This window comes from Ambystoma mexicanum, chromosome 3p (assembly GCF_040938575.1).
Source record: "Ambystoma mexicanum isolate Mex_15411 chromosome 3p, UKY_AmexF1_1, whole genome shotgun sequence".
Lineage (NCBI taxonomy): Eukaryota > Metazoa > Chordata > Amphibia > Caudata > Ambystomatidae > Ambystoma > Ambystoma mexicanum.
Window position 1 is genome coordinate 882,007,566 of NC_090925.1, and position 27,598 is coordinate 882,035,163.

At 47.0% G+C, this 27,598-nt stretch overlaps 1 protein-coding gene across 1 annotated transcript in view; it reads left to right on the forward strand.

Annotated features, from left to right (window-relative positions):
- EIF3CL (eukaryotic translation initiation factor 3 subunit C like) overlaps nucleotides 1-27,598 on the forward strand; it is a 384,931-nt gene that overhangs the window by 281,200 nt on the left and 76,133 nt on the right. The window contains exons 16-18 of the mRNA XM_069652105.1: nucleotides 894-1,257; nucleotides 13,808-13,967; nucleotides 15,072-15,137. Of these exons, the coding sequence (XP_069508206.1) occupies nucleotides 894-1,257; nucleotides 13,808-13,967; nucleotides 15,072-15,137 (590 nt within the window). The remainder of the gene's footprint in view (nucleotides 1-893; nucleotides 1,258-13,807; nucleotides 13,968-15,071; nucleotides 15,138-27,598) is intronic.

The window sequence follows — 27,598 nt, forward strand, 5'->3', positions numbered from 1 at the left end:
AACCGTGGCAAAGACTTTTCCGTTTTAAATACCAGAACAGTTTTTACTTACACAAGACACTAGCCCATTGACTTTGGCCTACCTATTGCATTGTATCAATGCCTCTGGTGAACTGAAACTATTTGCACTGTTTTAAAGTAACTGTAATATTCGTTTTATGAATTTATGCCTTTTTGCTCCTACTTCAATGCTATTTTGCTCCAACGTCAAGGGAGATCAACTGCTTAGTAATCAGTATTGTAGTATAATTTTTCTGTAATATTGGTTGCCACATTTAGTGAATGCTTTCTAAATGATTGTGTGATAAATTAATAATTGTTTTACCAAGAAACCTTGAGTAGAAATGTCTATCTGAATACTTGCTATTGTAGACCTTTTTGTAACACCCTTTCAAGCTGCACATTCCCTCTTGAGATGAGCCTGGCTGCTCAGTTCGCTAACAAAAACTGTGTGATACAGACTTAAACCAAAGGTTGGTTTTGCTTACACCTGTAGTCCTAATTGTGTGTAGTAGTGCCAGAAGGTACTGCATACAAACTTTGCCTAACATAGCTGAACACTTCAAAAGATCAACGCTGCAGCGTAGATAAAGTATCCATCTGAACCAGTGTTACCCTTTCATACTGAACTTTCTTGAAAAGCAGTACATGAATTTAACTTTACATTCTCTAGCATTGGTGAATTTCGTGGATATTGGCACACTAAAAAGGGGCAAAAGGTAAGCAAGTTCTTCACATGGCATGCTGTGTAACAATTTTCCTTGCTGGTCAGATTGCTCAGTTTCTGTTTGCTTACTGCCTGGGAACCGAGACCTGCAGAGTTCCTTCTCCGATAACAATGTTGCTTGCTTCTCTGTAAGCGGTCTCACATCTGTTTTCTTTTCCACTCCCTAGATCCTTTACAATCGCACCATGGTGCAGCTGGGTATCTGTGCATTTCGCCAGGGCATGATTCGTGATGCCCACAATGCCCTGTTGGATATCCAGTCGAGTGGCCGAGCTAAGGAGCTGCTGGGTCAGGGCCTCCTAATGCGCAGTATGCAGGAGCGTAACCAGGAGCAGGAGAAGATAGAGAAGAGGCGGCAGGTGCCTTTCCACATGCACATCAACCTAGAGCTTCTAGAGTGTGTTTACCTGGTATCTGCCATGCTTCTCGAGATTCCTTATATGGCAGCCCACGAGTTTGATGCTCGCCGCCGGATGATCAGCAAGCAGTTCCACCACCAGCTGCGTGTGGGCGAGCGGCAGCCATTGCTGGGTGAGAGGCTTTTTTATACATGATCGTTCTCTGTTAATGTGCTAGAGATCATGGTGGCCAAAGGATTCATCGGCTGAATAAAGGGACCTTGCCCCATTCCTGGTGAAGAAATTATAGACTAGGGCGCAAACTCCCTCCAGTTTAGCAAATAAATGTACTCTTAATTGCCAAATTCACCAACTCATACTTGTGGTTTTCCTGGATGAGATCTGTCGGCTATTCAGGTCTTAAAACTTGATTGAAGACATGTGACCCCTTGTCAATCAACTAGATCAATTACTCTCAAGTCAATGTTAGGACTGATTTTTTTTTTATACTCTAACCTGGTGGACAGATGTATAGAAGGCTAACCTATATTATAACACGGACAACATTGGGAGCTGTAGCCAAACCAGTTCAAGGTAGTAAGGCGAGCGATCTAGGCTAATTCTCAAGAGGTGGTGACCTTGTAAGAGGTCCACAATGAGTACAGAGTGAGTCAGTCAAGGAACACTTGGACAAACCGGTATAAAAATTATTTTTACTTATGGCCAAATTGATAAATAACTACTAACAGGTAATAACATTCAATACTAAAAATGTGATACTGTTGGTTAAGATTTGCATAGCCAGTTGGGCAAAGTTTGAATGCAGTACCCTCTGGGAACACTACAAGCAACTATGACTACAGTTATAGGCAACCCAACCTTTGGTATAAGCTTGTACTACACAGTTTTGGTAGCGTGTTGAGCAGCCAGGCTTATCTCAAGAGGGAAAATGTGAGCAGTAGTGGAGTTATACAAAGATTCACAGTTACAGGTATTCAAATAAACCTACACTCAAGGTTTCTTGCCTACACAATTTATCAGTCAGTTATAAAGCCTTCTTCAGAAGGGAGCAATAGAATAGTAACACGCAAATATACTTCAATTCTTTACACTCAGAGTTTCTGAATCAGGCAAGACCCTTTTGGGATGGCCCACGGACACAACCTACACCCACAGGTGACTTCAGTAACAAGGGTACTGGGGATATTAATATCTTACTGTTGGCATTCAGAACACTCTTAAAAAGTTGGTTAAAAGGCAAAGGTTATTAGAACACAAGAAATTACAAATTCATAAGCGGGGCCAATACTTTCAGATAGCACTTTGAAGAGTCATTCATTTCAAATAGGCCAAGTCAAAGTCAGTGGGCAAAAGTCTTTGTATAGGATGCAGCACTTCAGGTAAGCAAATGGAAAAGTCTTTGCACAAATTCTTAGGAGTCGTTGATAAAATGAAGAATCAAATGTAGGGCCACAAGCTGATTAGACTTGTGAGTTGTAGAAGTTACAAGCACTTCCACAGTAAGAGGTAAGTTCTTAAACTTGTTTTACAGCACCTTCGTAAAGCCGAAAAGATGCAGCTGAAGACTTCTGTTCCTGTACAGCTCTGCAGATCTCACTGTTCCTGGGTCTCAGTCGTGGGGAGAAGAGGGAGGATGTCGAGGGACTCCTGCATTGCCACAGTCAAACTGGCAACCGGCAAACTTTACTTTCAGTGGCTGTTTTGTGTTTCAGCTCCTTGTGGTACAGCAAATAGCAATAGGCGTGGTTCCTGGCTGTCGAGGTAGACTTTCCTCACATCTGAGGTCCTGCACTCGACTGAGGTGGGGATGTGGGGGTCAGGCTTGGTCAGTCCTGCTTTGGGGAGAGTCCAGAGGATCTTCCAAAAGCTTTAGGCCAGTTAAAAGTAACACACACAATCTGGTGTCCCTCTCCCTGGCTATATGGTTTCCTGCAGCAACTCTGAGTAAATTCAACCATCTCCGAGATGGGTGTCCCTGTGGCTTACTTGGGAGTTGATTGGTCCCACCAACTCAAAGGGAGATGTTGTTCTTGCAGGGGCTTCTCTGTCGATATGAACTTGGCAAATTGGCACTGCAGCAGGGCTTCACCGGGCAAACCAACGGTCCAGGAGTTGCAGCAGGCGTCCTCTTCAAGCTTTTCTTCGGTTCCTTCGTCCGATGGTCGACTCTGCCTTCCAAGCCTAGAGACTCACCTTTTATTCAGTTCTCTCCCATTCATTCCATTCTAGCTGTCACTCACACAGCAGGGTGGCTGGCCTTGCCGGACAGTCAGCCAGCCAATCACCACAGAGTGGATTTGGGTCTCCTAGGAAACTAAGCACAGGGAGTTTCGGGCACCTCCCTGACTTCCTGCCTTCCCCAGAAGCACTGGAGCCAGAGGTGGGTTTCACTCCTGAAGCCTGCCAAAGGCGAAATGAACAAAGAGACCAAACCTGGTTTGGCATGCAGAGAAACTCTCTAGAAGGACCTTTCTACAAAGACATGGCGAAAAACAAAGACCAGGGACCATTTTGTCAAAGATGGCTCTGCGCCATTTTGCAAAAGATGGCTCCCACGGTTAGCGTTACCGGAGCTGCAAACAGTTGCTGTAAATGCAAACCATGGTAGTTCGGAACAAAACCACTGCCACCAGCCATTCTGTGAGGAAAGGGTAACACAAAAATGTTACATGAGCAGTTGGGCACGCGGGATACTAAGTAACCCCTCAGCAGTCTATTGGAGATGGGGTGTGCTGGGTCTAGCAAGTACACTGCTAAGTAAAGTCAATTGCGCTTTACTGCTCTGGAAAACAGTAGGTTATCCCAGAGAAGGTATTTAAACCTTGGGAAATCTGGACTCCCCTCCACCCCCTGTATCACTGCACTGAGGGATGCTATGGGACACAATTGTGAAAGATGATGCCTATGGAGTTTTCTTTTAGATTCCATAACCAAAAGAAAGGGGTAAAATTTGCATTCAAAATACATGAGGGAGTGGGGAAAAAGGGTCTCTCTTTTTCTCTCTTTTTCTCTCTCTTTCTCTCTCTTTCTCTTTCTCTTTCTCTTTCTCTTTCTCTTTCTCTTTCTCTTTCTCTTTCTCTTTCTCTTTCTCTTTCTCTTTCTCTTTCTCTTTCTCTTTCTCTTTCTCTTTCTCTTTCTCTTTCTCTTTCTCTTTCTCTTTCTCTTTCTCTTTCTCTTTCTCTTTCTCTTTCTCTTTCTCTTTCTCTTTCTCTTTCTCTTTCTCTTTCTCTTTCTCTTTCTCTTTCTCTTTCTCTTTCTCTTTCTCTTTCTCTTTCTCTTTCTCTTTCTCTTTCTCTTTCTCTTTCTCTTTCTCTTTCTCTTTCTCTCTCCCCCCCCCCCCCAAGGTGGAATTGGCACATTTGTTAGCATTCTCCCTAACACTAGGTCTCTGCCCACAAACTACAGACCTATCGCCCTTCTGGATGTCATTGAACTTTTTGCAGCTTTGATTCTGACTGGAGCAGGGAATCTAACCACTGCAACTGTTGGCAAGCGGGTTTTGAAAAGCTATCTGCACATCACTGAAACTGAGAACAGCACAAAAGAACAGTAAGATAATCTACCTAGCTTCAGTGGATCTATCGCAAGCTTAGTCAATAGGCATAGGCTATGGTCCAAACTAAATACTTGCAGGTGCCCGGTCGACTTGCGTGAAGCAATCGAAGCCCTTCATTCTGATACTACAATCCAAATTAAGCTAAACAAACGGGGGGATTTGACAAACTGGATAGACACCAGTTGGCCTTAAACAAGGATGCCGTTTAGCACCTGCTATTGTCAATTTGTACACTTCAGATGTGGGAGACTCTTTCGATCAAATCCGATGCTTTCCACCAAGTATTTCAGGGACCCCAGTAAACAGACTATTGTATGCTGACAATGTCGTTTTCCTTGACGATACACCCATAGGCCTCCAACTCTGGCACGTTTCCTTCTTGAAAATGACCCACGGATAAACACATCTAAATCTGTTAGCTTTTGGTAGGAAAGCAGGCAAAGCCTCTAAGTTTAAGGGTTGCAACATGAGCGGAGAGAAAATCCAAGAAACTGAAATGACATACCTCGGAACTTCCATAAATGTGAGCTTCAACCAGGGCCCTAGAGAAGTAGCTCTGAGACAAAAAGTGAAGATGCTATCGTCACAGGCGAGACTTACTAAAACTAGATACTGTACATTTTCACTCGCCCCATTAATAACATTCTACCGAATGAACTGTCCACATTTTGACCTATGGGGCAGAATCCGCACTCCTGTTGAGTTGGAAGATCTAGCAAGTCCTAGAGTGACTCTTTTGGAGATCAGTTCTCGGGTTATCAAACTGTATGCCAACCGCAGTGATCTGACTGGAACTAGGTCTCGCCTCCCTAACCTCAATCTCGACCTGGAAGAAGTTCTTTTTTCTGGAAGCGTCTGTTGTCTCCACCTGCAAGTGGATTTTCTGTACTTCTCCAAGCCCTCAAGATGAAAAAGGAGAAGCTACTGGTTGAATGGGGTGAGAAATTTGGTGGCCTACTAAATTTGATTGGTGCAATGGAGACCTTGCTCATCGAAAATCCAGATTGGGTAAAAAGGCGCTTGTATGACGACTAGATTGAGACTTTGGAACTTGTGGCCTCATCAAAACTATGGAAAGTACTGCACAACACTAAGTAAACAAGGAACCATTCCCCCATATTTGAGTAAGTTCCCCTCAGCAATCTTACGACCGCAATTCCTCAGATTGCGCTTTAATTTATTCCCTACTAAGGAGATTCTTGAAGCAAGTAAAGTGAAAGAAGCAAGAGACTATGGCTGCAGGTTTTGCAGCCATAAACGAGAATCACTAAGCCATCTGATTATGAATTGTTAAGCAGTGGGTGAAATCCGATTCATCTTACTACGAAAATTCTTTGCTAACAATGTAACTTTAACCAAAGATGACATTTGGAAACTTCTCCTGTCCTGCTTGAATTGGTGTCGATCATATTTGCAAAACTGGAGGAGAAAAGGAAAGACCAAATCAATTTTGAATTGGTAGAAACAAGCAGAAAATTAAAGATTAACTTTTTATATCTTTCGTTTACTTTCATTTTAAGGAAAATGTATCAACGTTAAAAATGTAAATCTACACCATTGATAAAAGGATTTTATTTTCTATCTTCTCTTTTGATTCTTCGTTTCTACTATTCTTTTTTTCTTTTTATACTATGCAGTGTTGCATCATTTTTGATGATTGGAAACGTATCATCTAACAGCTAAAATGTTTCTATGGAAAATAATGCTAATAAAAAAAAGGAAAAAAAAGAAATCGGGACAGGCTCTTGCCTCCATTAAGGTACATCTGGCGGCTATCTCCCGCTACACCAGATCTCCGGGACGATCTTCTCTGTGGTCGCACCGTCTAGTTAAGGAGTTCATCAAGGCACTGTTCTGCTTGTTCCTGACGGTGAAGGCCCCTACCCCGGCGTGGGAACTCATGTGGTGCTGACTAGGCTCACGTGGGCTCCATTCGAACCTATGCATTCAGCTCCACTCAAGTTTCTTTTGTGGAAGACTGCTTTCCTTGTGGCCATCACCTCTGCAAGACGAGTAGGTGAGATCCAGGCCCTGTCATGCAAGCAGCCTTACTTGACTTTTCATGAGACGAGGGTGGTGCTGCAGACGCACCCCACCTTCATACCGAAGGTTCATTTGGAATTCCACCTCAACCAACCCTTGGTGCTATCTGTGTTTTTTCCAACGCCTTCGTCGCCGGCTGAAAGGACTTTGCACTCGCTGGATGTGGCTTGAGTGCTGAAGTTTTATGTGGCCCGCACAAAGACTTTCAGGAAAACTTCTCAGGGTTTGGTGTACTTTGGTCCTGTGAACCATGGGAAGGCCTTGTCCGAGGCTTCCATTTCCAGGTGGCTCTCTGGCTGTATCACTCACTGTCACCAGTTGGCCAACCGACTGCTGCCTGGCCATCCGAGAGCCCATTCCACCAGAGCGATCGCTGCTACAACAGCGTTCCTGTCTGGTGTGTCCCTGCTGGATATCTGCAGGGTGCTACGTGGAGCTCGATGCACACCTTCACAAAATTCTAATGCGTCGATGGGGATTCCAGGGAGGAGTCCAGAGTCAGCCAAGCAGTGCTGCGCAACCGGTTTGCTTGAAGGTGAGCCTGGTGAGTACAGTGCTTCTGTTGAGCCTTGCCAGCTCCTGTGGTTGTGCATGTGTGTACTACTATGTATTGTTTGTTCTTGAGCATGTGAATCCATGCCAGACCCCATGCTGGAGAAGGAACAAGTTACTTACCTGTAACTGCTGTTCTCCAGCATGGGTCTGGCATGGATTCACATGCTAATCCTCTGTGGCCCTTCTCTTGGTCCTACTGCCACTTTCCGTGCTACCAAATCTGAAGATCGCTGCCAGAGGAGGGGCTTATGTAGTGGGTAGTCATTGGCTGGGACAGTATGACCCAGAGCTCAGTGATTGGTTGTTAGGACCGTTCAGAAATGAAACAGATTTTTTTATTTTTATTTTTTCTTTTACCGAGGATTCATGAGCATGTGAATCCATCCCAGACCCATGCTGGAGAACAGTTACAAGTAAGTAACGTGTTCTATCTTTCAGCTGCTGTTGGAGCTTCGAGCCATGTTAAGATAAGGGCCGATAGAGCTGGTTCCAAAGTGACTCCGGGGCACTGGATTTTACTCCAGATACTTCTAGTAAGAAAGAAGACCCATTCTTGATTTACGACGACTCAACAAGTACATCAAGTCCCAAGAATTCAGGATGGTCCCGTTGCAACACGTGCTCGGCCAACTGGAGGAGGGAGACTGTCGTCGTTGGATCTAGAGGACGTGTACTTCCACGTCCCCAGTCACAAAAAACATAGCAAGTTCCTGCGTTTCGTCACACAGGGGAAGCACTACCAGTTCAAGGCTCTCCCCTTCGTAAAGACTGTGGGCGCCGACTTCAGTCCGAAGTGCCTGGCCCCAGTGGCGGCTAATCTGCGCCTACAGGGAATAAATGTGTACCTATAACTCGACGACTGGCTTGTCCGGGCATCGCAGCCGATCACACGGAGAGGACTGTCTGGCTGCTGAAGGACCTGGGGTTCTCTGTGAACTATGCAAAGTCCTGCTTGACTCCCATCGCAGGATGTGCTGTTCCTGGGGTCAAGTCTCAACAATGTTTCCTACCTGGCGGCCCCATCGGGAGACAGGATAGCTGCCATTTTGGGAAAAATGCAATGGCTGTTGGCACTGAATATCGCCACAGTCAGGACCATTGACTCCCTACTTGGCATGATGTTGTCTTGCATCTACTGAATCAGGCTCTGCAGGTTGCAGATGTGACCACTCCAGGATTTCCTGGACGCCTGTTGGATTCAGGTAGCTTCAAAGACAGGAGTCTGCTCGATGAGGAGTTGCGTCGAGCGATAAGGTGCTGGGGTGTGCGCGCCAACATCGCCAGAGGCACGGACTTCCGGAGCCCCCCCCCTTACCAGGAGATGGTCACAACGGATGCTTCCCTGGAGGGCTGGGGAGCCCACACCGGACGTCTCCACGCCTGAGGCCTGTGGCTCCTGGAGGTGGAACTCCACGTCAATGTGCTGGAGCTGCGGGCATTGTTTTGGGCCCTCAAATCATCCGTCCCTCAAAGGTGGTGAAGGTCTTCACGGACAATAGCACCACAATGTATTACATCAGGAAGCAGGGAGACACCAGGTTCCCAGCCCACTCCAGAGGTGCAGGAGCTGTGGCACTGGGCCGTTGCCTAGGGGATGTTTCTCGTTTCTTTTCACCTCGCGGGAGTAAAGAACACTGTCGCGGACTCTCAGCAGGGTGCTGCACTCTTACCAGGAGTGGGAGCTTCGACAGAATATGTGGACAGCCTCTTTCTCAGATGGGGCAGTCCCCAGATCGATCTTTGTGGCGTCGACCAAGTGCCGGTGGTTCGCCAGCAAGTATCCCGAGCTCGGGGCATGGAGGGCACATTCTCTTTGCTGTGGCAAGGCCTGTTACTTTACGTGTTTCCCCTGTTGCCACTACTGAGTCATCAGTCAACTCAGATGGTGTCGGTGCAGGATGATACTTGTGGCGCCAGCGTGGCAGAGCTAGATCTGGTATCCGGGCAGTCTCAGCATGTCAGTGGCACCTCCAGTCAAGCTATCAGTGGTCGCCCACCTGCTCGCCAGGTAAGGAGGCGCAATCCTGCACCACGACCCAGGATCGCTGAACCTGAAGGCCTGGCTCCTGCAGCATTAGTTCGGTAGGTACGAGCTGCCGGCGGACTGCAGGGAGGTCCTTGCCAGGCCGGCGTCGACTCTTAAATGCTACGGGCACAAATGGATGCATTGCACGACTTGGTACCGGTCGCAGAAGATTAACCCTCTGAGGGTCACGGCCCCCCAAGTCCAACCATACTTGTTGTTGGCTAAATTGGGGCTAGCGCACACCTCCATCAAAGTGCATGTGGCAGCTATCTCAAGCTACACCAGGTAGCCGGTTGGTCTTCTCTTTGGTTGCACCGTCTGGTGAAGGAGTTCATTAAAGGACTGTTCAGATCAATCCCACCGATGAAGGCTCCAGCCCCGGTGTGGGAACTCGACGTGGTGCGGACTAGGCTCATGGGAGGGGGGAGGGGCCCTTCGAGCCTATGGCATCAAGTGCCTATCGTGTTCCTCTCTTGGAAGACTGCTTTCCTCGTACCTGTCCTGCAAGCAGCCTAATTTGACTTTCCACTAGACGAGGGTGGTGTTGCGGACGCATCCCTCCTTCATGGCCAAGGTTCCGTCGGAATTTCATCTCAATTAACCTTTGGTGATGCCTGCGTTTTTTTTTTTTCCCCTTCGTTTAAAAAAATAAATAAATAAAAGATTGTCGGCCTGACAATGGGGAATATTCATGAGCATGTGAATCCATGCCAAACCCATGCTGGAAAACAACAGTTACAGCTAACTAATGTGTTCCTTAATTTATCCTCACGACTTTAAGTGGTTGGTAGCAGTGGTTTCATTTTCCTACCATTGTGTTTCTCTACCGCAGGCTGAATCCTCATGTCAAAATGGCCCGGTCTTCTTTTTCCACCATTTCTTAATTGTGAGGTTTTACTCGGCACGTAAGACCAGGTTTTACCCTAGTGTTTGTTTTGCCTTTGGCGGGCTTCAGTGCTGAAACCCGCCTCTGGCTCCAGTGTGTCTGGCAGCGAGGGAGGTGCCCGAAACTCCCTGTCCTTAGTCTCCTTGGTAACCTGAATGCACCCAGTCGTGATTGGCTTGTTGTCCTTGCAGGACAGTCACCCTGCTGTGAGAGTGACAGCTAGGCTGTGCTTGTATGGGAGAAACCCCCTTAAAAGGTGAGTCTTCTTGGACAGAAGACAGTAGACCACTGGACGAAACATCCAACGAAGGAATTGTGAAGAGAAGCTTGCTGCATCCTCCTCCCCGGTGAAGCCCTGCTGCTGTGCTGTGCAGAGCTGAAACTGCTTTTCCGAATCGAATAGAGAAGCCCTGACGAGAACGACTTCTTCCCTTGGGTTAGTGGGACCAACTACCCCCATGACTTTGGAGGACCTTGCCCAACTGGCTGTACTGCCTTGCTGCTGCTGGAACCGAGTGCCGGGTTTGAGAAATGTGCAGTCGAGTGCATCGTTTTTAAGCCGGACTGAAGCTCCTCGGTACCCTCCTGCAGCAGGATGACCCAAGCTCTAGTCACCTCACGAGAATGCTGGACTCAAGGAGTGAAGAAAGTCCAAGTGTCCAACATCCGCAGTGGTGCTATTTGCCGATTGCTGAAACAGCGAAGTGCCTCGGAACTGAAAAGAGCCTGTATCCGCTGATGACCTTCGAACTGCAGTGTAGGAGTCCTCCAGACGTCCTCCCCCTTGTCCTCACGACTGAGACCCAGGATCTGCAAGACTGCAACCAGAACTGAAGCCAGCTGGATCCTCTTCTAAAATCAGGTACTGTGCTGACTAAGGGGTATTTACCTCTTTTGTCTGTAGCTTGCATTCTCATTTGAGACTTGCAGTAGCTGCATTTTTGCAGAGTTGTTCTCAGCTCTACCTTTCACAAGCCTAACCACTAGTGGCCCAACAGTGATTTTCTACCACTCTCTAACTTTGCAAGACTTTTGTGCTATCTAAGAAGTTCCTCCGCTCCATAGACATTGTTCAAATAGACTGACTGTTCTGGCTCCCTGCAGACTCTTCTGACCCATTGACTTTGATTCTAACTGTCCATCATAGGTTATACATTGGTTTGCCTTGGTTTAACTAAATATTGCTGGGAAATATTCTTTCTAGACTTCATTGGGAGATTGAAAAGTGCTCACATTCTCCGAGAACCTGTTAACCTTTTCCCTAACCTTTTCCACAACCTCAGAATTCTATTAAGTGTAAAAATTCATATATAAATGCCAACACTGTCCTAGTAATTGAAGTCACCTCAGGGTGTAAGACTAGTGTATGAATCATCTCTAACAAGCATCTACTTGCTAATCTTGATTGTGAGAACGTGGTATGAAGTTTTTTTTTATTGTTGCACATTGCTCTTTTTAAAGAATGCTTATTTAAAACTGACCGTTAAATAATTATTTTACCAGAAAACCTTCAGTGTAAGTGTTATTTGGATACTTGTATGTGTGGATTTCGATGCAACAGCTCTACAGCTCCCATTTACCCCTCTTGCGGTAAGTCTGGCTGCTCAGTCACACTACCAACTTGTGTAGTACAGACCCATACCAATAGGTGGGTTACTGTTGGGCAAAGTTTGTATGCAGTACCCTTTGGGACTACTACATACAACTAGGACTACAGGTGTAAGCAAAACCAACCTTTGGTATAAGTCTGTACTACACAGTTTTTGTGGTAGCGTTGCTGAGCAGGCTTATCTCAAGAGGGAATGTGAGCTGTAAGGATGTTAATTACAAGTATTCAAATAGACTTATACTCCAGGTTTCTTAATAAAACACAAATTTATTTCACAGTTAGAAAACATTCACTAGAAGGAGGAAATCTATATCACACAAATATATTTCAGTACTTCACAATATCAGGATCTGAGGCATTTAAACTACTTTGAAGGAGGAGCAAAATGGCATTCAGAGCATTTGAAGGAGGAGCAAAAAGGCATACATTAATAAATCAAATATTAGTTACTCTTAAATAGTGCAAATAGTTTGAGTTCCCCAGAGGAGTTGATTCAATGCAATAGGTTAGGCCAAAGCCATGGGCTAAAGTCTTGTATAGGATAAAGCAGTTCTGGAAGTTAAACGGAAAAGTCTTTGCCAAAGTTCTCAGAAGTAGTTCATAAAAGAGAGGTTCATATGTTGGGTCACAAGCTGACTAGGCTTGCAAGTTGCCAAAGTTTCAAGCACTTTCGCAGAGAGAGGTAAGTTCTCTGTCGGTTTTCACAGTACCTTACAATGAAGAAAAATATGTGGCGGTTCCTGGCGATCTCACTGTTCCTGAGCCTCAGTTGTGGGGTCAAGAGGGAGGACATCGGGGGACTCCTGCACTGGGACTGGTCAAAAAGCTGGCAACAGCAACTCTTCAATTCCGGTAGCTGTAGTCCAGCACACAAACTGGTGTCCTTCTCCCTGGCTATTTGGTTTCCTGCAGCACACTGAGGAAAATGCAACCAGTTCCGGGAATGGTGTCCAGGTGGCTTAGGAGTTAATTGGTCCCACCCAAGTTCTCCTTGAAGGGCTTCTCTGTCGAGATGAACTTGGCGATTCAGACCTGCAGCAGGACTTCACCGGCAAACCAACGGTCCAGGAGTTGCAGCAGCCGTCCTCTTCCAGCTTGTCTTCGGTTCTTTTGTTCCAGTGGTCGACTCTGACTTCCAAGCCAAGAGACTCGCCTGTTATCCAGTTGCCTCCCATTCATTCCAGCCTAGCTGCCACTCACCCAGCAGGGTGGCTGTCCTTGCCGGACAGCCAGCCAATCACACCAAAGTGCATTTTTGTCTCCTAGGAGACTAAGCACAGGGAATTTCAGGCAGCTCCCTCACTTCCTGCCCACCCCAGACACACAGGCGCCAGAGGTGGTATTCAGTCCTGAAGCCTGCCAAAGGCATATGAACAAAAGGACCAAACCTGGTTTGGGGCGCAGAGACAAACTCTAAAAGGACCTTTTCAAAAAAGAAATGGTGAAAAAAGACCAGAACCTGTTTAAACAAAGGGGGCACAGACGCCATCTTGAAAAACACGGCTACCGCGATTTAACGCTACCAGTGTTTGCGGTCGGGAAAAATCATGGTAGTTTGTTGTAAAACCACTGCCACCAGTCATTTTGAGAGGAAAATGTAACATTTGACTGCTACATGAGTTTCTATACACAGGGGACACTAAGTAACCCTCCAGCACTCTGGGAGACAGTAGTTGATCCAAGAGAAGGTATTTAAACCTTGGGACTGCCTAAAAGGCTTCCCTGTGTCACTGCACTGAGGGTGCTGCGTGACACAAATGAAAAGATGCCTATGGAGTTGTCTAAAACTCCATAACCAAAGAAAACACTAGTAAAACGCACAGATTTAAAAGTTCAAAGTCCCAAAGTTTAGCAAAACAGCTGGAGGGCTCTAAGGTGGAAGGAATTGGCACATTTATGAGAATTCTTCGTAACAGTTACCCAATACCAATAGTACAAGACTGGTGTATTCTCCCACAGGGTTACTGCATGCAATCTTGCCTAACACTCTGCACTCTGATAGCATTCCATAATCTCACTATTAGTAACTTGTTTTCACCCCACTCAGGTCCCCCGGAGAGTATGCGGGAGCATGTGGTTGCAGCCTCCAAGGCCATGAAGATGGGTGACTGGAAGACATGTCGGACATTCATAATCAACGAGAAAATGAATGCAAAAGTCTGGGACCTTTTCCCAGAGGCTGACAAAGTGCGTGACTTGCTGATCAGGTGAGGGAGTGGACACATCATATGACCTTGGCTTTCTATGACTGGAAATGGGAACTACCTGGTCAGGTGACTGTTGGTACTAGCCCACTGTCACCAGAACAGGCGGTTAATATCAGTCCCTTTAGAGAGCTCACTGCAGTCTGTCGGAAGTTATGGAACCTTTGCCCATCGAGAAGATGAGTGTGTGGAAAGATTCCTGAATGCAGAATAAATGCTTTGCGGAAGCATACTGGTGCCAGAATGCAGAGGGCTTGGACTAGAGTAGCTTGCAAAACATTTTTGGTGAGGGGATGAAAGCAGATGATGCAACCAGTGAAGATGGATTGTGGGGAGGCTCTGATTCCAGGGTGGCAGAGGACTTCGGAAGCCTGCTTAAACCAGGGATCCAAGGAAAGGGCAACACTGCCGACTGTGGCAGTGGAAGAGGGGCTGTTAAACCAAAATTGCAGATAAGGTGCAAGTTTGCTAGTGCGAAGGACACAAGGGTGGGGCGTGCAACATGCTGTGGGCCGACTGTCAAAGGTGAAGGCTTCTTGATTGACAGTGATTGGGAGAGGGTGCTTGGAGGACACACAGAAAAGGGAGGTGCTTAGCAGAATATAATAGCATCTTTTGGTGCATAGCAGGCTGAGGAAGGAGTAGTTATCTGGAGCTAAATGGACAGCAGTCTAAGCCTACTGGGTTCAGAGTAGGTTTGGATGAGTTGGCTAGATCAAAGGTCACAAAGGAAGATGAGGCTTCTATCTAGATGGATGATGCAGAACTAAGTGTTTACAGGGCACAGTGGTATTTTGAACAATTTTAAATGGTGTGATGCGCTGGGTCAATGAATTAAGGCCAATAGATTGGCAATACATTTAATGAAGGTAAAGTTTGCAATTGTTCAGTTGTACCAATTACAGAATGTCTGGTGATTATCAGCCTTCATCTAGGTGGTTGCTGCAGGGAACAATGAAACCTGTAACATTAAAAAAGAATAAAACTCTAAGTAATCACATAGGACAGGTGCACTGTTTACATATCACCCTGATGGGTATTACGTTTGAATCTGGCATCAAAGTACTTTTATTAAGCCTCTGCATTTGTGTCCCTTTTTTGCTTTAGGAAGATCCAAGAGGAATCTCTACGCACCTATTTATTCACCTACAGTAGCATCTACGACTCCATTCGGTGAGGACCTCCATCTCCCCAGTGCTTGATCACTATCTTTCCTTCCTCTTTTGTTTCAATGATTTTCTTATTACTTTTTTCTTCTAATCGTTTCCATTTTGCTCCAATTTTGTTTCCCATCTATGATATCTTCTACCTTGACACCCATTCCCCATTTCCCTCTACCCCCCCAACCCCCTCTCATTCTTTTTGCTCTGACCAAGGGGGTCCTGTTCATTGTTTATTTTATGGAGTCCTGCTTTTCTCCATACTTTTTAAAAGGCATCTGTGTTTCACTTTTGCAGCACACAGCACCCCAGTTGGATCTCCAGACGTTGGGGAGATTTATCATTTTTATGCTTCTCCAGCATGGGGTCTGGTATGGATTCACATGCTCATGAATATTCTCCGTTGTCGGGCTGGGAATTCTCGGTAAAAGGAAAAAGTTTTAGTTTTGTTTCTAAACTGTCTTTCGATTGGATTGTGTCCTCCAACGTATTCCACATCTTTGACATGTAATGTCCACAGCTGTGCTACTTTGGAAATTTTTCAGCAGAGGGGGTCAATGGCGTTGTCGATGTCACCGGATGTTATAAATAGTTATGAATAGGGCGCCTGTAGCCTCAGTTCAGTTTTTTCCGCAAGCGTTTTTGCTTCGAGAACTCGCCGAACTGTCTTCTTCTTTGACATCTCTAACTCTGTGGTCTGGCTTTAAGGCTTGCCGGGACTGCAAGTCTAAGATGTCGATTACGGACCAGCACCGCATTTCTATGAGGTGTCTGGGCAAGAGTCATGACACAGACGACTGTTCGTAATGCCAGTCGCTGACTGCTAAGGCCTTGCGGGAGCTTTAGGGGAAGTTATAGGTAGTTAGGGGGTTCTAAACCCAGTAAGTCCCGTAAATCTGCTAAGGGGATGTCTACCGACGATTCGAGGGATGACGTCGAAGGGAGCCCTGGGGATCTCGGTCCCGGAGTGGTTCCCGCCATTCGTCGTCCTCATCTTGGCATTCCCGGAAGTGCCGTCATCTGTCGCCTTCCCTGTCCTCCTCCTCGGATGGCGCTGTGAGGAAAGTGGCTTGTCCCACTAAGTCTTCGACTCCGGAGGAATGGGCAGCCTTCAGGGAGCAGATGTTGGCGATTTTTCAATCCCAGGGCACAGTTCCGTCCGCGCCTGCGGAAGAAGCTGGCAGGGAATGGTCTCAGTCTGTGGCTCGTGTGCCTTTGGGCCTGGGTCCTCGGCGTGATACTCATCTGGAACCATCGAGGTCCCATTCGGACAAGGTCCAGGTTGATCGCCAGAGACGTGCTGCATCCAGGTCTCGGTCTTTGTCCCCGGCAAACCGAAGAAATCTGGTAAGGGCTCGAGGTCGGCGTTGACTCAGTTGGCACAGTGTCTGTCGGATACTGATGTCGAGGCTTTGCTTTCACACCATCCCTCGGTCCCGTTGTCTGCGCCTTCGGGGCCTTTTGGCCGGAATATGCCGATGGAGGTCCCTGGTACTGTGGATCCTCCAAGGAAGGCTACATCCAAGTCTGTGAGGCCTGTTAAGGATTCCAGGCCCTCTTCTATCCCTAGGCAGGAGTTCTTTCTCCCTCCTGGATATCATCTAATGAGGTAGAGGAGCGGTCAGATTTGGAATTTGAGCCTGATGTGTCTCCTCTCTTTTCCGGGGACAGTCAGTTGGAAGAGTTGCATCCATCACTCTATGATGCCAGTGGTTTAGACACCTCTCCGGAGTTGGAGTTTGGCAGGCCTGAGCCTGGGGCTCATGCTGAGTCTTCTAGGAGACTGATGGCTAGGGTTACTGAGTATCTTGATTGGTCTAGTCCTCTAGAGGCATTTGTTCAGGATGATTTAACTGATATTTTGTCTCAAGGTCAGTCCTCTGACCCAGTGTTACCCTTTCATTTAACTTTGTAGAAAAGGGTGGGGGCTGCTTGGCAGACCATGGAATCTCTTCCGGCGGTTAACAAGTCGTTAACTAAAAAATACTGCCCTTCCAGTAGCGACCCCAGCTAGCTTTCCTCTCACCCCACTCCCGAGAGTTTGGTGGTTCAGGCGGCTACTACCATCCCTCCTGATGGGGACGACAAACGCTTCAGTGGTTGGGCACGCAAGGTGTTTTCTGCAGGGAGTATGGCGCTGAAGTTGGCCATCTCCACTTGTGCCTTGGCAAGATTTTCACACACTCTGTGGAATAGTTTCTCTTGCAGCGGAGCATATTCCAGAGGGGGGAAAAAAAGGATGGGTTCCTTGCTCTCATGCAAGATGGCAAGGATGCCATGTGAGTCCCTTCAGTCGGGATTGGACACGGCCGACAGTGTTAGCCAGTCCATGGCTGCGAGCACCATTATACGCAGGTTTGCTTGGTTGCGGAAGTCGGGTTTTGCTCCGGATGTACAAGCCTGTCTTCTGAACATGCCCTTTGATGGTGCACATTTGTTTGGCAGCAAGGCTGACGAGAGCCTTGAGAGGTTGCAGACCTCAAAAGCTGCGGCTGAATCTTTGAGCGCTGCTGTGTGTTAACCTCCGCCTTATCATCCTAGGGGACAGCAGTGGAGGGGAGGTTCCTTTCGTTACTACTCCTCGTTTGGTAGGACACGAGGAGCCGCCAGTCAAAGGGGTCAACGTAAAAGTACCCTTGGTGGTTGGGGAAATAGAGGTGCCAAAGCCTCTCAGGCAGCTGCCTCTTTACCGTCGGGTGCTGCCGCAGCCACTCCAAAACAACTGAGGCCATGTTCCATTGTTCGCCGGTTGGGAGCAGACTGTCTCAGCATCTCGAAGAATGGCGAGCTATTACTTTGGATGTGTGGGTTCTGGATACAATAGCCCATGGCTACTGCCTTCCCTTCCTAAATTGGCCTCACGACAATCCACCGGGGACTCTTTCAAGCTTCCGGATCCGCTCCTTGTGCAGAAAATCTTAAGGCGCTATAGAACTGGTGTCTGTAGCGCAGAGGAACAAGGGATGGTATTCCCCATATTTTTTTGATTCCAAAGAAAGACAGGGGTTTGAGACCCATCTTGGACTTGCGTTGGTTGGACAAACTCCTCAGGAAGGACAAGTTCAAGAGGGTCACTCTTTCTCAGGTCCTCCAGGCCTTTCGACTTCAGGATTGGTTGGTGTCTTTGGACCTACAGAATGCTTACTTTCATGTGCCGATTCTTCCAAAGCACAGAAGGTACCTGAGGTTTGCGGCTGGCAGCTCGCACTTTCAGTTTCGGGTCCTGCCATTCAGATGAACCTCCGCCCTGAGGGTCTTCACCAAGCTAATGGTGGTGGCGGCATATCTCAGGCAAAGGGGGGGGGGATTCAGGTTTACCCCTACCTGGATGACTGGCTGATCCGTGCACGTTCTCCCGAGCAAGCAATGGATCATCTCAGCCTCACTGGCTGCTCCCTCCACAAGCTGGGCTTCTCCCTCAATTTCAAGAAGTCTCATCTGACACCTTCACAACAGCTCCAGTACATCAGAGCTGTGCTGGACACGTCCTTGGGAAAGCACTCGGCTCCCAAGGTGAGGGCTCATCACATTGTGCAGATTGTGGACAAATTTCAACATGCCCAGCGTCTTACGAATTCTTAAGGTTGCTCGCCCTCATGGTATCCTGCATTTGTCTGGTACCAGAGGCCAGACCGAGGATGAGATCCCTGCAATGGGCCCTCAAGATGCAGTGGTCACAATTCTCAGGCAAGATGACGGATCCGTTCAGATTTCACTCTTGGTCACGCAGGATCGTCTGTGGTGGGCCAACTATGGGAATCTGATGAAGAGGGAGCCGTTTTGGCAACCATGGCCGGATGCGATGGTAGTGACGGACGCTTCCCTCACAGGGTGGGGAGCTCACACTGACGAACTGACCGCCAGCGGTCGCTGGTCTCCGTCGGAGTCCAAACTCCACATCAACCTGTTACAGCTGAGGGCCATCAGGCTGGCCCTGAATGCTTTTCTGCCGTCTGCGCGGGGGAAGAGTGTCCTGATCTTGATGGACAACACAGTGGCCATGCATTGCCTCAACAAAAAAGGGTGGGGTAGGGTCACTCCCGTTGTGTCGGGTTCTCCGTCCGGAGGTCAAGACTCTCAACCTTCATGCTTGGTATCTGAAAGGTTGAGATATTAGGATTGGGACCAACAAATTCCTGTACCGTTGCTGTTGGCGTATGTTTTGCGACTGGTGCAGGAGACACGATGTCTATCCTTTTCAGTGTTCCATTCCCATGGTTCTGTCTTTCTTGCTTTCTTTGGCCCACAGGGGCCTTCAAGTAGGTACCATTAAAGGTTACCTGGCAGCGCTGTCTATTTTCAAGCGCTCGTCTGAAGAATGTTCTTATTTTAAGATTCCTTTGATTTCCCAATTTCTAAAAGGCTCACTAATGTGTTCCCGCCGTCCCAGTTTCAGGTGCCGGTTTGGGATCTGAATTTGGTCTTGAAATTCCTGATGGGTGCTCCATTTGAACCTTTACACTCTTGTCCTTTGAGACTGTTGTCTTTCAGGACTGTTTTCTTGGTTGTGGTTACATCGGCTCGCAGAGTGAATGAATTGCAGGCACTTTCATCTAAGCCACCCGTTTCTGTGTTCCACAAGGATAGGGTTGTACGGAGGGTAGTGTCTGAGTTTCATTTAAGCCAGACAGTGGTACTTCCTGCTTTTATCCTCCTCCTCATCCTAGTAAGGAAGAGGAGCGACTCCATAGGTTGGACCCTAGGAGAGCTCTGAGCTTTTATATTTCTAGGATGTACAGGGTCAGAGTGGACGATCAACTCTTTGTGGGATACGCTGAACACCGATTGGACCAGGCTGTTACCAAACAGACCTTGTCCATGTGGATTATCCTCCCCATTACTGATTGTTGTAGATTGGCGGGCAACGACCCTCCTGAAGGGTTGTGAGCTCACTCCACTAGGGGTGTGGCTACTTCCACTGCCCTGAAGCGGGGAGTTCCTATTAGGGATATTCGTGACGCAGTGACATGGGCTTCTATCCACACTTTTGTCAAACATTACTCCCTGGATACGCTCCATGGTCAAGATATGGCCTTTGGTAAAGCGGTTCTTTATTGTGCCATCTGATTGGGTATTCTAAATTCTTCTCCCTCCTCCATTTTCTGGTACTGCTTTGGGAGTCTGTCAAAGATGTGGAATACGTTGGAGGACACAATCCATTCGAAGAACAAGTTATTTACCAACTGGTAACTTTCTTTCGAATGGATGTTCCTCCAATGTATTTCATATCGCCCTCCGAGCCTGCCCCTCTGGAGAATTTCCTATGCTATTACAGCCTGCGTTCCCTCAAGGCTATGTGCTGTCAAGCAAGTATTGTGTACGAGCATGTCGCATGTTATGGAGGAAAAACATAAACTGAGACTACGGGCGCTGTGCGTCCCATTTATAACATCCAGTGACGTCGCACGTCGTCGACTGAGGCCTTCGAGGGACATTGACCTGACGCCATCGACGCAGGACGCCCTCTGCCGAAAATTTCTGAAGTAGCACAGCTGTGGACATTACATGTCAAAGATGTGGAATACATTGGAGCAACATCCAGTCGAAAGAACTTTACCAGTTGGTAAGTAACTTGTTCTCCTCTAAACCAATTACTGAGCTCTGGGTCATGCTGCCCCCATCCAATGACTGCCCTCTATCTAAGCCCCTGCTCAGGCAGCCATTTTCAGATTTTTGCTGCATGTTGAAGTGTTGGAAGTCCTTGTGCGTTTTGCTCTTGGAGCTTTTCTGCATTTTTGCTTTTTGTGATAGGAAAATCCTATTTCGGTCGGAAGAGGATGCCGGACCTCAGCCCGAGAAAGACCGCTCATGATCCGAGGAACTGGGGGGGTGGGAGAAGCACTCCAAAGAACTGACATTTCTTCGTCCGAAAGAGGGAGATATTTTCGGTCCACACCATTCAGGGTGGTGACAACGATTGGCACATCAGGACGATGCCCGCCAGGGGCGACGACTACTGCAACACCGTTGACTAGGAGGACTACATGGGCACTGGGCCCATTGAGCCTGTCCCCCAGGTGCCTCCAAGAGATGTCTCGCAGGTGTTAGGGAGAATTCTCAGAAATGTGCTAATTCCCTCCACCTTAGACACCCAGCAACTGTGCTGTATTTTGAGGACTTTATTTTTTTAACCTGGAGAGACTGTGACCCTTTTTCCCACTCAAGTATTTTATTGTGATTTTGAACACAAACTCCATAGGTATCATCTTTTACATTGTGTCACACAGCACCTTCAGTGCAGTGACACAGGTAAGTCTTTCAGATGTCCCAAAGGTTTAAAATACCTTCTCTTGGATGAACTACTGTTTCCAAGTGCAGTAAAGTTAAAATTGACTTTACTTACCATTGTAACTTGCTAGACCAAGCACACCCTATCTTACAATAGATTGCTGGAGGGGTTACCTAGTATCCCCTTTCTCTAGCATCTCGTAACATTTTTTTGTTACCCTTTTCTCACTGAATGGCTGGTGGCAGTGGTTTCGTTTTAACCATCATGGTGTGCTTTTACTGCGGGCTGCGTTCACAGCTACAGTAAAACACCCAAGGTTGCCATTTTTGTCAAAATGGCCCCAGTCTACTTTTTTTGCCATTTCTTTGTGGAAAGGTCCTTGATTTACTCTGTGCGCCAAACCTGGTTTGGTCCCTTTGTTTGCTTTGCCTTTGGTGGGATTCACGAGTGAAGCCCGCCTCTGGCTCCACGGTGTCTGGCGTAGGCAGGAAGTGAGGGGGGTGCCAGAAACACCCAGTGCTTAGTCTTCTACGAGACCCAAATGCACTCTGTGGTGATTGGCCGGCTGACGGTCCGGCAAGGACAGCCACCCTGCTGGGTGGCTGACAGCTTGGCTGGACTGAATGGGAGAGTACTGAATAAAAGGCAAGGCTTTTGGCTTTGAAGGCAGAGTCGATGAAGGAACCGAAAAATAACTTGGAGGACTCCTGCTTCAACTCCTGGACCGTTGGTTTGCCCGGTGAAGCCCTGCTGCTGTGCTGAAACTCCCAAGTTCGTATCGATGGAGGCGACCGTCCCATTGCAGTGCATGAGTCCCCAGAATTCCTCCCTCTTGTCCCCACGACTGAGGCCCAGGAACAGTGAGATCTGCAGAGCTGCACAGGAACAAAAGTCATCTGCTGCACTTTTCTTCAATTCAAAGGTACTGTACAAAGTCTGAGAACTTACCTCTTGCTGTAGAGTTGTTTGCATCTTCTACCACTCACAAGTCTAACAGCTTGTGGCCCTACATTTGATTCTTCTTTTATTCAAAGACCCCTAAAAACATTGTTCAAAGACTTTTCTACTTACCTACCAGAGGTGCTTCATCCTATATAAGACTTGTGCCTATTGACTATGGCCTAGCCTGTTATACTGAATGACTCTGCTGTGGGGATCCAAAAGTATTTGCCTGCTTAAGAATATTTGTGGTCTCTTGTTGTTCTAATAACCTTCTTTTTACCAACTACTAACAGTATTCTAAATGCAAACAGTAAACTATTAATGTCCCCAGCACCCTAGCTATTGAAGTCACCTGAGGGTGTAGGACCCAAAAGGTTCTTTACTGATTTAGAAAACAAGTGTATAGTATTGAAGTGTATTTGTGTGTTGCTATTATATTGCTCCCTTCTGAAGAAGGCTTATGCTAACTGACTGATTTGTTTATTCAAGAAACCTTGTGTGTAAGTGTTTATTTGAATACTTGTCACTGTGAATTTGTTTAACACACCTACAGCTCACATTGACCCCTATTGATATAAGCCAAACTGCTCAACACGCTACCAAAACTTTAGTACAAGCTTATACCAAAGGTTGGGTTTCCTATACCTGTAGTCAGTTGTTTGTAGTGTTCCCAGAGGGTACGGCATACAAATGTTGCCTAACATACCTCACTCACTCGACTCCGGCCTGGTTTCTAATTCTCTGAAGGTTCACTTAGCTGCTGATCTCAGCATACACTGCGTTGCAGCAAAAAGTGTTGTGGTGGAAAATACTACACACGTTAGATGTGCGCAGGGCAGTCCTGTTTTACATGGAAAGAACTAGACCACTAAGAAAGATGAACCAGTTTTTCGTTTCAGTGGCAGCTGGTAGAGAAGGGGATCCTGTCTCTAAATCAGCCATCTCAAGGTGGATTGTCAATTGCGCAACAGTGGAAAAAACTCCCACACACTCTGCGGCTAGAAGAGAATAATCATGCCTTCAGGAAAAGCCTGTAGACCCGTCTCTTTAATTGATAGCACTCAGTTAGGAAACCCAGGGCTCCTTGGGACTATAGATAGATGATCCTGGTAGATCCAGTCTGTTTGCTACAAGCGCCCTGATGCCTGCGGGCTGCCGGCGCTATATAAGTAAACATAACATCGCACTCTGTTGCACTCTTGCCAAGAGAGGAGCACACTACTCGAGACACTGGGGCTTCCATAGCATTCATTGCAAATGTTCCCATAGTTAATTTGCAAAGCGGCAACCTGGAGTTCTGTGCACACCTTTACAAAACACTATAGCCTAGACGCTCATTCTAGGTCTGATTCTCAGGTGGGCAAACAGTACAAAGACATCTTTTCACTACTGTTCCTTCACACAACCCACCTCCAGCTCCGGGTACTGCTCGCTAGTCTATGCACAGCATGTGATTCTAAGCAGATAAACAAGCACCAGAAGACATGCATTACTTACCGTAATAGCATTTCTGATGATTGTATCTGCTTAGATTCACATGCGCCCACCCTTCCTCCCCACTCGGTGGAAGGAACATAGACGTCTTACTACTTTCTCTTTTATGTACTGTTAGGCGCGATTGTATGCAGTACCCTTTGGGAACACTAAAACAACCCTGACTACAGGTAATAGGAAACCTAACCTTTGGTATAAGCTTGTTGAGCAGCCAGGCTTATCTCAAGAGGGGTCAATGTGAGCTGTAGGGGAGTTGCTCAGATTCACAGTGACAAGTATTCAGTTAAACCCTTACACACAGTTTTTCTTGCATAAACTATTATTAATGTTTCAGTCAGTCAGGGTAATCCTTCAGAAGGGAGCAATATAACAGTAACATTGAAATATACTTCACAAAAAACACACTTTAACATTTGTAAATCAGTAAGTACCCTTTTAGGATGGCCTACAGACAACCTACACCCTCAGGTGACTTCAATAGCTAGGGTGTTGGGGACATTAATATATCACTGTTGTATTTAGAGTCATTTAAGGATAAGTCACAGGAAAAGGTTATTAGAACATACAAGTGACCACAACATTTCTTAAGCAGGCTGTTGGGGAGAATTCTCATAAATGTGCAAATTCCCTTCACCTTAGGGACCCCCAGCAACTTTGCTGAATTTTGAGGACTTGATGTTCTTTACCTGGAAAGAGGGTGTACCTTTTCTCTCCCCCCCAGCCCCCTGCCCCCACTCTTTCGTGTATTTTGATGTTTGTTTTACTCTTGTGCTCCTTGATTATGGAGTTTTAGGATAACTCCATAGGCATCTTATTGTGTGTTACACCCGCAGTGCAGTGATGCAGGGGTGTCTTTTTAGACTTCCCAAAGGTTTAGATACCTTCTCTGGGATAAACTACTGTTACTGTAATGTAAAGTGAAATTGACTTCACTAGTCTTTCCAAATTCCTAGACCCAGCCCACACCATCATACAATGGAGTGCTGGAGGGGTTACATGGTATCCCCTGTGTCTAAATACTCATGTTGCAGTCAAATGCTACCCTTTCCTATTGAAAAGGCTGGTGGCAGTGGTTTTACAATGAACTACCATGATTTTTCCCGACCGCGAACACTGGTAGCTAAAAATTACGGGAGCCATGTTTTTCAAGATGGCACCTTAAGCCCCTTTGTTTAAACCGCTCCTGGTCTTCTTCTTTTTTTGCCATTTTTTGGAAAGGTCCTTCTAGTGTTGGTCTCTGCGCGGCAAACCAGGTTTGGTCCCTTTGTTTGTATGCCTTTGGCGGCCTTCAGGACTGAATACCACCTCTAGCGTCTGAGTGTCTGGGGTGGGTAGGAAGTGAGGGAGGTGCCCGAAACTCCCTGTGCTTTAGTCTCCTAGGAAACTGAATAAAAGGTAAGGCTTTTGGCTTGGAAGGCAGTCGACCACTGAACGAACGAACGAACCGAAGAAGAACTTGAAGGACGCCTGCTGCAACTCCTGGACCCTTGGTTTGCTCGGTGAAGCCCTGCTGCTGTGCTGAAGCTCCAAATTCATATCGACAGATAAGCCCCTGCAAGGACGACTTCTCCCCTTGAGTTGGTGCGACTAATCAACTCCAAAGTAAGCCACCTGGACATTATCTCGGAGCTGATTCGGTTTCCAGCAGCAACTCTGTGGAAAGTCAAACGCCAGGGAGAGGAACACCAGATTGTATGTGTTGCTTCTGAACTGGCCAAGAGATCCAGGAAGATCCTCCAGACTCCCAGGAAGCAGGACTGACCGAGCCTGAGCCCCCTCTGCAGAGTGCGTGACCCCAGACGCAAGGAAAGCCCATTGACAGCCAGGGTCAAGAAAGACCCATCCACAAAGAAATGGCGAAAAAAGGTCTGGGCCATTTTGACAAAAATGGCACCCTTGGGTGCTTTACTGCAGCTGCGAGCGCAGCCCGCGGTAAATGCACACCACAGTAGTTAAAAGTAAACCACTGCCACCAGCCATTCAGTGAGGAACGGGTAACATTAAAAATGTTACATGAGAAGCTAGACAAAGGGGATACTAGGTAACCCCTCCAGCACCCTATTGTAAGATAGTGTGTACTGGGTCTGGAAAGTTACAAATGTAAGTCAAGTCAATTTCACTTTACTGCTCTGGGAAACTAGTTTATCCCAGAGAAGGTATTTAAACCTTGCGAAATCTGAAAGACTTCCCTGTGCCACTGCACTGAAGGTGCTGTGTGACACCATGTAAAAGATGCCTATGGAGTTGGTCAGGCTCCATAACAAAAGAAACACAAAGTACAGAAATCACATTAAAATACGTGAGAATGGGGATGTGAGGGGGTAGGGGATCTCACTCTTTCCAGGTAAAAAAATCAAGTCCTCAAAATCCAGCAAAGTTACTGGTGGTCTCTAAGGTGGAGGGAATTGGCACATTACTGAAAATTCTCCCTAACATGTACTTACTCACGATAGTCATTGGGCTCCCTCATGGCAGCAAAAATACAATGGGAGGGACCTCGACGTGTGAGGGATTTTGGGTACACTACACGTCACGTTAGGGATAGTGTTAGATGCACGCCCATGTTGACGTCCCCTTTTGATCCTTGAAAGACCAGATGCAATACTCTGCGGTTACCACTGGATGTCTGACTATATGCACAGCATGTGAATCTAAGCAGATACACATCAGAAATGCTATTACGGTAAGTAATGCATATGTCTTATGACTCTAAGATCAGTTCTTACCCCGAAACTTAACCTAGCCTACTTGTATTTATACTAACCCTTTTATTTTATTTTTTTAAATAATACTTATTGTTGTACGTGTTTCTGTTGAAACCTTGGCATACCAAAGGATCAGTGTAGTTTCCTACAGCCATGTCTCCCTCCTAAAAGGAGACTGGCTGCTCTGTCTGCGCTACCATATACTCGGGTGGTACAGCCTTATATATTATTTTGGAGGCTTGTGGAATCTGCTTAGATCACATGCTGTGTATAGGCCGACATCTAGTGGAAGCTGCGGAGTGTTAGTTTGTTTTTCGAAACTCGAAAATGGGCGTCGACATAGGGCGTGCCAGTAATACTATCCCTAGTGTGACGTCCACTGTACCCATGATCCCTCACGCGTGTAGGATCCTCAGATTGTTTTTTTTTTTTCCACCATAGTTGTCGGAAGCATTGTGCGGAGTTCCCTGGCTTTCAGCCATTTTGAAAAAAATCAATATTAATTTCCCCGTTCTTTTACTCCCACGTCGAGACATAGAAGATTGACGCTGATCCAAAGAACTGTCGAGACTGCACGATGGACTTTGGGCCTCGGAAGGTCTCTGGCCTCGGCCCGGGCCTAGGAAGGCCTCTGGACTCGGCCCTGCAAGTAGGTAGGGGGGGGGGGCGGTGGAAACATACTCAATACTCATTATAATTTCCTACATACACTAGCCCGCTGTCTTAAGGTGACATATGGAGAGTACTCCATTGAAATTTTGTCCCAAGTGCAACCGCAAGTACCCTTGGGTTGACAAACACGCCACCTGTAATCTCTGCTTGCCGAGGGACCACCCCAAAGCGAACTGCAGAGCGTGCATGCTTTTTAAAGGAAAAACACTGAAGGACCGCTCCACTAAGTGTTGGGCCCACCAGGCCAGGCAGCTCGAGGCCATGGAAGCCTTCAGTGATAGCAGCGGCGCCGCCCTTTCGGACGGCGAGGACACGGGGGCGTCGAAAGACAACCAAGCGTTCCTCCCTGACCTCAGAGGATTGTCCGGCAGGGCAGTTATGGGGGTACACACCCGGCGACACAAGTGCTACCCAAACTACTTCTACACCTAA